Source organism: Cynocephalus volans, chromosome 14, assembly GCF_027409185.1.
Source record: "Cynocephalus volans isolate mCynVol1 chromosome 14, mCynVol1.pri, whole genome shotgun sequence".
In the NCBI taxonomy this organism is placed as follows: Eukaryota; Metazoa; Chordata; class Mammalia; order Dermoptera; family Cynocephalidae; genus Cynocephalus; species Cynocephalus volans.
In genome coordinates, this window is record NC_084473.1 from 51,576,647 (window position 1) to 51,589,002 (window position 12,356).

Sequence of the window (12,356 nt, forward strand, 5' to 3'; positions counted from 1 at the left end):
GGCAGCCATGCCAAACTGGCAGTCCTGGCAGGATCCTGGCCAAACAATAGGGTCGAACGATTGGATCGTGAAGTCCCTTGCTGCAATGACTAACCACCAAAGGAAAGATACCAGAAATATGAAAAATCAAGAAAGTACACCATCAAAGGGTAACAACTCTCAAGCTCTAGATCCTATAGAACAAGAAGCCCTTGAAATGACTCACAAGGAATTTTGAGTGATTATTCTAAGGAAACTAAATGAGGTACAAGAAAACTCAGCTAGACAGCATGATGAAATGAGGAAAAGTACACAGGACCTGAAAGAAGAAATGTACAAGGAAATCAATGCCCTGAAAAAGAATGTAGCAGAGCTTGTGGAGCTGAAGAATTTGTTCAACAAAAATAAAAAACACAACAGAGAGTTTAACCAGCAGGCTTGCAGAAGCAGAAGAGAGAACTTCTGACCTTAAAGATGGGCTGTTTGAAATAACACAGGCAGAAAAAAAAAAAGAAAAGAAAAAAGAATTTAAAACATTGAAGAAAATCTAAGAGAGATATCAGACAACCTTAAGTGCTCAAATATCCGAGTCATGGGTATTCCAGAAGGGGAGGAAAAAGGAGATTGCATTGAAAACATATTCAACAAAATAGTGGCAGAAAAGTTCCCAGGTATAGGAAAAGACAAAGATCTTCAGATTCAGGAAGCTCAAAGATCCCCAAACATATTCAATACAAAAAGGTCTTCTCCAAGACATGTTATAGTCAGATTGGCAAAACTCAAAGACAAAGAGAGAATCTTTAAAGCTTCAAGAGAGAAGCATCAAGTCACCTATAAGGGAGCCCCAATCAGACTAACATCAGACTTTTCATCACAAACCCTAAAAACCAGAAAGGAATGGGATGATATATTCAAAATACTAAAAGACAGAGATTGCCAGCCAAGAATACTTTACCCCGCAAGGCTATCCTTCCAAAATGAAGGGCAAATAGTATATTTCTCAGACAAACAAAAACTGCAGGCATTCACTACCACACAAACACGCTTACAAGAAATTCTCAAGGGAGTACTGGGTTGGTACCTGAAAAATAACCACCACTGCCATAAAAATTCAAGAAAAATCAAAACTCACTAGTAAAATAAAAATGCTAACAATGAGGAGAAAAAAAAAAGTTTATCTACAACCCAAGAAACCAACAAATACAGAAGACAAACAGTAAATCAGAAAGAAAGGAACAAAAGACACTTAAGACATCCAAACAAAAATCATTAAAATGCTAGGAATAAATCAACACTTCTCAATAACAACTCTTAGTGTAAAAGGATTAAATTCCCCAATCAAAAGACACAGACTGGCTGACTGGATTAAAAAGGAGGACCCAACTATATGCTGCCTTCAAGAGACCCACCTCACCCAATAAAATACTAGCTACAGAATACAGCAACACATGCACAAAATTATACACCATGATTAAGTGAGATTCATCCCAGGGATGAAAGGTAGGTTCAACATATGCAAATCAATAAATGTGATACACCATATCAATAAAATCAAACACAAGGATCATATGATCATCTCTATAGACACTGAAAAAGCATTTGACAAAATTCAACACTTGTTCATGATAAAGACTCTCTACAGGTTAGGTATAGATGGAAAGTATCTCAACATAATTAAAGCCATATATGACAAGCCCACTGCCAATATCATCCTGAACAAGGATGCCCACTCTCACCACTCCTATTCAACATAGTGTTGGAAGTACTAGCCAGAGCAATCAGAGAAGAGAAGGAAATAAAGGCATCCAGATTGGAAAAGATGAAGTCAAACTGTCCCTGTTTGCAGATCACATGATCCTATATATCGAACAGAAAACTTTACAAAAAACTCCTGGAATTGATAAATGATTTCAGCAAAGTTGCAAGACACCAAATCAACACACAAAAATCAGTAGCATTTCTATTCCCCATTAGAGAACATGTAGAAAGAGAAATCAAGAAAGCTAGCCCATTTACAATAGCCACCAAAAAAATAAAATACTTAGGAATAGAGTTAACCAAGGATGTGAAAAATCTCTATAATGAGAACTACAAACCACTGCTGAGAGAAATTAAAGAGGACGCAAGAAGATAGAAAGATATTCCATGCTCTTGGATTGGAAGAATCAACATTGTGAAAATGTCCATACTACCCAAAGTGATCTACAGATTCAATGCAATCCCCATCAAAATTCCAATGACATTTTTCTCAGAAATGGAAAAAACTATCCAGACATTTATATGGAATAACAAAAGACCACGTATAGCCAAAGCAATGCTGAGCAAAAAAATAAATAAATAAAGCTGGAGGCATAACACTACCTGACTTTAAACTATACCACAAAGCTATAACCAAAACAGTATGGTACTGGCATAAAAACAGACACACTGATCAATGGAATAGAATAGAGAATCCAGAACTCAACCCAACACCCACAGCCATCTGATCTTTGACAAAGGCACCAAGCCTATACACTGGGGAAGAGACTGCCTCTTCAGCAAATGGTGCTGGGATAACTGGATATCCATATGCAGGAGAATGAAACTAGACCCATACCTCTCACCATATACCAAAATCAAATAAAAATGGATTAAATAATTAAATATACACCCTGAAACAATAAAACTTCTTTAAGAAAACATAGGGGAAACACTCTAGGAAGTGGGAATGGGCACAGACTTCATGAATATGACCCCAAAAGCACAGCCAACCAAAGGAAAAATAAACAAATGGGATTATATCAAACTAAAAAGCTTCTGCACAACAAGAGAAATAACTAACAGTTAAAAGACAACCAACAGAGTGGGAGAAAATATTTGCAAAATATACATCTGACAAAGGATTAATATCCAGAATGTATAAGGAACTGAAACAACTTTACAGCAATAAAACAGATAACCCAATTAAAAAATGGGCAAAGGAGCTAAATAGGCATTTCTGAAATGAAGATATGCAAATGGACAACAGACACATGAAAAAATGCTCAACATCACTCAGCATTCAGGAAATGCAAATCAAAAACACACTGAGATACCATCTCCCTACAGTTAGGATGGCTAATATCCAAAAGAGTGTGAATGATAAATGCTGGCGAGGTTGCAGAGAAAAAGGAACTCTCATACACTGTTGGTAGGACTGCACAATGGTGCAGCCTCTATGGAAAATAGTTTGGAGGTTCCTCAAACTACTTCAGATAGAACTACCATATGATCCAGCTATTTCACTGCTGGAAATATACCCAGAGGAATGGAAATCTTCAAGTTGAAGGTATACCTATACTCCAATGTTCATTGCAGCACTATTTGCAATAGCCAAGAGTTGGAACCAGCCCAAATGTCCATCATTGGATGAGTGGATATGAAAAATGTGGTATATCTACACAATGGAATACTACTCTAATAAAAAAGAATGAAATACTGCCATTTGCAACAACATGGATGGACTTAGAGAAAATTATATTGGGTAAAACAAATCAGGCACAGAAAGAGAAATACCACATGTTCTCACTTATTTGTGGGAGCTAAAAATAAATAAATAAATAAATAAATAAATACACAAACAAACTGGGTGGGGGGAGGGAAGAAGACACAACAATCACAATTCCTTCAAGTTGTTAAGCCAAGAGAACAGATATGAGGTTTTGGAAGGGAGTGGGGAGATGGAGAAGGAAGGAAGAATTCGGTACTGGGCCACAAAAATCAGCCACATTGTATATTGTTAAAATAAAATAAAATTTAAAAAAAAAATAAAGAAGAATTAATGCCAATCTTTCTCAAACTCTTCCTAATAATTGAAGAGGAGGGAACACTTCCAAACTCATTTTGCCATGCCAACATTACCCTCATAACAAAGCCAGATAAGAATGCTACCTGAAAAGAAAATTACAGGTCAATATTCCTGTATATCCCTCAACAAAATTCTAGCAAACTGAATTCAACAGAACATTAAAAGGATCATTTACCATGATCAAATGTGGTTTATTCCTGGGATAGAAGAACGGCTCAACATATGCAAATCAATAAGTGTGATGTGCCATATTAACAAAATGAAGGATAAAAATTATATGATCATCTCAATAAATGCAAAAAAAGCATTTAACAAAATTCAACAATGTTTTGTGATTAAAAACTCTCAAAAAATTAGGTGTAGAAGGAATGTATCTCAACAGAATAAACACCATAAGTGACAAAGCCACAACTAACATCATACTCAATGACAAAAAGCGGAAAGCTTTTCCTCTAATATTGGGAACAAGACAAGGATGGCCACTCTCACCACTTCTATTCATTGAAAGTTCTAGCCAGAGCAATTAGGCAAGAAAAAGAAATAAAAGGCATCCAAATCAGAAAGAGGTGAAATTATCTGTTTGCCAACAACATGATCTTAAGAAAACACTAAAGACTCCAGCAAAAAACTATTATAACTAATAAATTCAGTAAAGTTGCAGGATACAAAATCAGCATACAAAAATAAGTTGTGTTTCTAAACATTAATAACAAACTATCTGAAAAAGAAAACAACCCAATTTACAATAGCATCAAAAAGAATAAAATCCTTAGGAATAAATTTAACCAAGGAGATGAAAGATCTCTACACTGAAAACTATAAGACATTGATGAAAGAAATTGAAGAAGACATAAAGAAATGGAAAGATTATCCCACGTTCATGTGGTGGAAGAATTAATTTTGTAAAAAGATTCATACCACCCAAACTAATCTACAGATTTAATGTAATCCCTATCAAAATTCCAATGACACTTTTCACAGAAATTGAAAAAACAATCCTAAAATTCATATGGAACCAACCACAAAAGAACCTGAATAACCAAAGCAATCTTGAGAAAGAAGAACAAAGCTGGAAGCACCACATTTTCTGCTTTCAAATAATATTACAAAAAAACCCAAATTATATTACAAAGCTATAGGAATCAAAACAGGTACTGGCATAAAAACAGACACAGAATAGAGAGCCCAAAGATAAATTCACACGTACACAGTGAACTAATTTTTGACAAGAACGCCAGAAATACACAATGGGGAAAGGACAGTCTCTTCAATAAATTCTGTTGGAAAATCTGGATATCCACATGCAGAAGAATGAAATTGGATTCTTATCTATACCATATATATTTAAAAAACAGATTAACAACTTAAATTTAAGAGCTGAAACCATAAAACTCCTAGAAGAAAACATAGGTGAAAATCTCCTGGACATTGGTCTTGGCAATGATTTATTAGATATGACACCAAAAGCACAGGCAAAAAAAAAGCAAAAACAAACAAGTGGAACTTCATTAAACTAAAAAGCTTCTGTGCAGCAAAGGAAATAACAAAGAAAATGAAAAGCAACCTATTGAATGAGAGAAGACATTTGCAAACAATATATCTGATAAAGGGTGAATATCCAAAATATATAACAAACTGCACAACTTAATAGCAAAATAAAAGAAATAACTTGATGAAAACACAGGCAAAGGACCTGAATAGATATTTCTCCAAAGAAGACATAGAAATGGTTGACAGGTATATGAAAAGGTGCTCAACATCACTTATCATCAAGGAAATGCAAATCAAAACCACAGTGTTACCACCTCACACCTGTTAGGATGGCTATCATCAAAAAGACAAGAGATAACAAGTGTTGGTGAGGGTGCAGAGAAAAGGGAAAGCCTGTATGCTATTGGTGGGAATGTAAATTGGTACAGCCATTGTATTAGTCCATTTTGTGTTGCTGTAACAGAAATACCCACAACTGGATAATTTATAAGAAAATGAAATTTATTGCTTACAGTTTCTGAGGCTGGGAAGTCCAAAGTCCATCTGGTGGTGGCAACAGTGACCCAGGGGTCTCAAATTGCAAGATGGTGGAAACAGAGAGAGCAGAGAGAGAGAGAGAGACTTTCCTCTTCTTTTAAAGCCCTCAGAACCACGCCCCTGACCACCATTTTTAATCCATTCACAACTACACGGTCCTACAATCCAATCACCTCTTTAAGGCCCTACACTTCAATTACCAGAATAGGATTTCCAACCCCCTAAACAGTCACAGTGGGGGCTAAATTTCTAATACATAAAACTTGGGGGACACAATTTAAGCTTGATTGAGTTTTAGGGGGATATAATTCAAACCACTACAGCCATTATAGAAAACAGTATGGAGGCTCCTCAAAAAAATTAAAAATAGAACTACTATATGATCCAGCAATCCCATTTCTGGGTATATATCTAAAGATAAATGAAACCATCATTGCAAAGAGATATTTGCACCCCCACGTTCATTGCAGCATTATTCACAATAATCAAGATAAGGAAACAACCCAACCTAAATGTCTATCAATGAATGGATCGATAAAGAAATTGTGGTATACAGATGCATGCGTGCACACACACACATACATACATATACACCTACTTACATAAAATGGCCATAAAAAAGAAGGAAATCCTGCCATTTGTGACAACATGCATGAACCTGGAGGACACTGTGCTAAGTGAAATAAGCCGATGCAAACAGACAAGTACTGTACGGTCTCATGTATATGTAGAATCTAAAAAAGTTGAACTCATAGAAGCAGAGAGTAGAATGGTGGTTGCCAGGGGTTGGGGAATAGGGGCGAAGTGGGGAGATGCTGGTTGAAGGGTACAAACTTAGTTATAAGATGAATAAGTACTGGTGACCTGATGTACAGCATGGTGACTATAGCTAATCTGTATTTTTTACTTGAAATTTACTAAGAGAGTAGATCTTAAGTGTCCTCACCCACCTACCCACCCCCCACAAACACAAAATTGTAGCTGTATGTGATAGATGTGCTAATTGGCTTAATCATGGTAATCATTTCACAGTGTACACATATATCAAACCATCAGGTTTTATAACTTGAATATAAATAATTTTTGTTTGTCAATTATACCTCAGTAAGGCTGGGGAAAAAAGTAAATTGTAGACATCAGGACACTTAGCACTAAATGTTTCAACATGCATATCATTACCTAGAGTTCAACATTTGTTTATGCTATTTTTCTAAGTAAAATTTACATACATTTGAAGTTCACAAATTTTACGGTTTCCATTTTGAGCTTTGACAAACACATCTGTATAACCCAATCTCCTGTCAACATGCAGAACATTATCATCACCGCAGGAAGCTTCATCATGTTCCTTCTGGGTCAATCCCCGCCCCCACTCCACCCACAGAGGAAACAACTGTTCCAATGTTTTTCACCATAGATTAGTTTCACGTGTTCCAGAACTTCATATAAATGGAATAATCAAGTAAGTACTATTTTGTATTTGGCTTATTTTACTCAGATAATGTTTCTGAAATTTATCCATGTTGTGGGTAATAATAGTCTATACGTTTTTATAGCTAAGTGGAATTCCATTGCATGGATATAACGGGGCTTATTTATCCATATGCCTATTATATACACACACTTTTTCAATTTTTGGTTGTAATAAAGGTGCTATGAACATTTTTGGACAAGTCCCTGTGTACATATGCTTTCTTTAAGTAAATATGTAGGAGTGGAATTTCTGGGTCATAGGGAAAAATGTATGTTTAACTTTTTAAGAAACTGCCAGACCTTTTCCCAAATGGTTGTATCATTTTACCAAAAAATGTAAGAGAATTCCAGTTGCCAACATTCAGTATTATCAGACATGTAAAATTTAGCTGTCCTGGGGAGTAGACAGTGCTATCTAATTGTGTTTTTAATTTACATTTCTCTGATGACTAATGAGGCTGAGTACTTTCTTTGTCTGTTTATTGGCTATTTGTGAAGTAGTCTGTACAAATGTTTTGTTCATTATTTGAGGTCAAATTGTTTATCTTTTTTATTCTTGAGTTCTACTATGTAAGATTTGATTGAGGAAATAGTTTCATACATTAAAAGCATTTGAAAACCACTGGCCAGTAAAAATTCCTTTGATAGTATCACTTTTCTTCCTATTTTTCAATCTGACTTTTCCAGCACAATTTACTTCCTAAATACATGAACCCCACACCAGTGAATATATCCAGCCTTGTAGCCACTTTCTTCCAGCTGCTCTGGGTCTGTTGAACTAAGTTCACCATCTGTTATGACTGAATGTTTGTGTCCAGCCCTAACCCCCAATGTGACTGTTTGGAGATAGGGTCTTTACGGAAGTAACTGAGATTAAATGAATTCATAAGGGTGGGGCCCTGATGATAGAATTAGCGTCCTCATAAGAAGAGGAACCAGAGAGCTTGCTCTCTCTGCATACATGGACACACACTGAGGAAAGGCCATGTGCACACACAGTGAGAAGGCAGCTATCTACAGCCAGGAGGAGAGCCCTCACCAGGAACCAAATAGGCCAGCACCTTTATCTTGAACTTCCCCGCCTCCAGAACTGTGAGAAATAAATTTCTATCATATAAGCTATCCAGCCTGTGGTGTTTTGTTACAGCAGCCCAAGCAGACACGTACACCATACTATTGCTGTATTCTAGCCTTGAGTTCCAGGTCATCAAGTCTTGGTGATACCTGTGAGCTCTTATTGCCACCACACAGATCTCTCTCTGTCCAGAATCCAAGTTCTACTGGGTTCTTCTTGACCCTTTTTCTCATCCTCCTTTCCCCTGAGTTACTAGGCATCTCCTCCCTGCATTTTTCTTTCTATGACAGACACGTATCCTTATTAATATTCAGTTTTACAGTTTAAAACCTTCTCAATTAGGTCACAAGTCCCCTGACAACCACACTGTCTTCAGCCTCCATGAGAGGGACTCTACACTTTGTCAGAGCGCACCCATTTTTCTCTTACCTTAAACCATGGACCAGAAAACCAACTTCTGTCCTTTAACACCACCTACATGGCTAGCCAAAAGCTTCCCAAACCTCCTTTCCCTCACAAACCTATGCCCTTCTGCTAGACAGAGAGGCTAAATTGCCAACATGTCATTTACATTTGTAAAACCCTCCATGCCCTCAAGTCCTTAAGTTTCCTTCTCAGAACATGAAAATCTCTGGAGAATGGTTCTTCAGAGAGGAAACCTGCATGTAAAATTTTATAGACAGAGAAATTATGTGAAATGTGAATGTGGGGAGAGAGTGCATAGTTTTCATCAGATTCTCAGGGAACTTCTTACCTAAAAGTGGTTAAAAACCAGTGCTCTTGAGACGTAGTCTGGATTCTTCTGGCTCTGTCATCCAGTCTTTCATGACTCGGTGAAAGAGGAAAGCTGTGGGGAACTAGCAGGTCCTGATGGGTGGAACAGCAATGCAGAGTGTGGCATGATAGCCCAGAAAGGCAGCACGTCCAACTGGCTGGGCCGAGTCTTCGGGAGGTTGCTTCCATAGACCCTAGAGGGAACCACCAGGCATCTCTGCCAGCCTTTTCCTCCTGAGACAGCAGCTGGCTTCCTAGAACCTTCTACTAACTGTGAATTCCCTTTATTGTTCCCTGGAGCAATATTCTTCCTATTCTGAGAATCTTGAATCACCCTCTGCCGGCTTTGTTAAATAGCTTCCGTGGCCCAGCATTTTTTCCTGTGTCACTTTCTTTCCCTCTGCAACCTGACTCTGATAACTCTTAGAATCTGTTTTCCTATGAACCTTTATTTTTGAATTCTTTCTTCCATCCCGTCTAGAAACTCTGTCTCCTTTTATAAGCAACGGTGTAAGAAAGGCATTTCTCATGCTCTTTTACTTTCTCTTCCTCAAAAGAAACCAGCTTGCATTTGTAGTAGACATACTGGGTAGGGTCCTGCTTCCAGCAGGGCACAGCTGGGAGTGCTATGACTGTCCTCTGTTTCCATGTTTTCTGGATCTCACATGGCCACAGGGGTTTCCCTTGGAAATTCTTACTCAGCTCTGCCTGTTAGCTAACAAACAGGTGGCTCTGGAGGGCTGCCTGGAAATGCTGCCTGCCTCTTTGCGTCACTAATCTTTCTAGACTCGGTACTCTGCTGAGGAGTGGGCAGTTCCAATATACTGTCAGGTAGGGGCCAACCAGTTACAGAAAAGTCTTGACCAAGAGTATTTCAAAGTCACGACTCTCCTACACCTGTTGCCTGCCGTGTGTCTGCGCCGGTTTCGGGTTCTCCAGCATGCCAGTCCAAAACCCTCTGGAAGTCTCTTGTCCATTATTTAGTAAAGTTCTCATCTGGGACACCGGTGGCCCTCTCACAACCTCAGAGAGTTCATGTGGCTTCCCGTATTGCATAAGGTATTCCCTGGGAGTCGCTGAGAGGGTGGAAAAACTCTTACCGTTTAAAATGGCTCCCGCTGGAGCTGTTTTTGCCAGGTTGTGGCTCATGAGCCAAAAATGGAAGCTCTTTCTGCTGCCAGCTTCGGCTTCCCACCACTGGCCAGGAGTGCCCTGGAATGAGCAGCTGTCTCCCACTCCACCCTCCCCCTTCTCCACCTGTGGGTAAACGTGGTGTGGTCTGGGCACGCCACTCCCAAAAGCCTTCAGTAATTACTAATACATCGGGTTTTATGTATCTGGTTATGTTTGTTGAAAAGGAGCTTACTTTGTCTTTAAATCAATTTTTTGAATGTTTCTAATGTTAGAAATGGTTTCTGGTGTCTATGGCAGAAACTCTTTGTTCATTTCAAACCTTATTTGAGGCCTAAGGTTATAAGAAGCCCCTTGCTCTTCTGTCCCTGCCTGGCCTGTGGTACAAAAGCCACTGTGGGGTATGACTGGGAGGACTTTTTTGATCTCAAATGTCAGCCAGATTCACAATGGGGAGTTTACCCTAGAGACCTGTGGAGATGGCACATTTAATATTTGAGAGACACAGAAACGAGCTTTTTATACTTCCTTAGGCTCCCAGAAATCTAAAATTTTATTCATTCTCTCAAAAAAATATTTATTGAGGACCTGTCATGAGCCGGCTACTGTTGTAGGGAAAAGGAGACCTACCCCTGCCCTCGCGAGCTGACATTCTGGTGAAATGTGGGGAAATAGCCGCTTAGACGAACTGTTTCCTTTGTATCCAGTGGAAACCACCGCAGAAAATAACACGGATGACACGGCCCAGGGACGGGGATCATGAGCCACTGGCTGGGGTAATCGCCGATTTCTGGCTTTACAGGGACAGCACGCAAGGTTCAAGAAGTACGTGGGGCACAGCGCGCACGTCACCAACGTGAGGTGGCTGCACAACGACTCCGTGCTGCTCACGGTCGGCGGCGCCGACACCGCCCTGATGATCTGGACCCGGGAGTTCGTGGGGACCCAGGACAGCAAGCTGGTGGACAGCGAGGAGTCGGACACGGACGCGGAGGAGGACGGAGGTGAGCCCCGGGCTGCCAGGCGCCGCCTCATGCCCTGAGCCACTGCAAACCAACTCGCTCCCCAATCTCTCTCTGTCGTTTGAGGCTACGACAGCGACGTTGCCAGAGAAAAGGCCATTGACTACACCACCAAGATCTATGCCGTGAGCATCAGGGAAATGGAAGGCACCAAACCACACCAGCAGCTGAAGGAAGTCTCCGTGGAGGAAAGGTATGGTGTCGCAGGTTTGCTTTTCTTAGGCCTGACCACAAGAAACTTATTTAAACTGGAGTTTCTACTTAAGTCAGTCTTTAACCTGTACACAGGCCTAAGCTGGGGGAAATTGCCCAGTGCCCTCAGTATGTGGCATTTCATGTTTCACACATGAAACTTGGTCGGACTAGGCTTCACCTTGCCAAGAGAGGATGTCAGGATGGCCCCAAAGCTGCTCTGTGATGGCTGATTAGCGAGATGGGAGGGCAGGCCGCTGAGGTCGTGGAGGAATATTTGTGCACTTTTGAAAAATCATCTTCCATTCCAACCAGAGCCTGTGCCTGAGTGCACCTCGGTCACTTGGTGTGCCTTCTCTTACTGTGTCTTTACCTGCCCAAATTTGTTCAGGTGGGTTTGACAATTCCAGGCCGAACCCATTTGATTTTGTTGCCTTGAATGCTCTATGTAGAAAGAAGATTTCTACTATTATTTTAGGACTTTTTGATGTGCTATTTTAAGTATTGAAAAGTTGTCAAATACTTTAGCATTTCTAAAAAGAAAAGCTCATAATTACTACAGTTACTTACTTTACTATATTCATCCAAAGAGAAGATAAATATTAAAGACTCTTAATATCTAAAGAGAATTTCATGGATCTCAGAGGTGTTTTAAGAATTCCCTGTGGGCTCTTCACAGTGAGGTGAGCTCGATGTTTACAATGACACTGGTCCCAACAATGTATGATTTATGAGATTCAAGTTGTTTACATTTGGTGTGGCATTCTGCCTAATAATAACTATTTAATAAATCTGATCACCTGTTACTATTAGGTGGGGGTTTAGATACAAAGAAGCAAAATGTAACTTCCCCCTC

General features: G+C 39.4%; 1 protein-coding gene across 1 annotated transcript in view; it reads left to right on the forward strand.

Moving 5' to 3' along the window:
• EML6 (EMAP like 6) overlaps positions 1-12,356 on the forward strand; it is a 264,754-nt gene that overhangs the window by 215,462 nt on the left and 36,936 nt on the right. The window contains exons 26-27 of the mRNA XM_063078051.1: positions 11,089-11,290; positions 11,375-11,501. Coding sequence (XP_062934121.1) covers positions 11,089-11,290; positions 11,375-11,501 — 329 coding nt within the window. The remainder of the gene's footprint in view (positions 1-11,088; positions 11,291-11,374; positions 11,502-12,356) is intronic.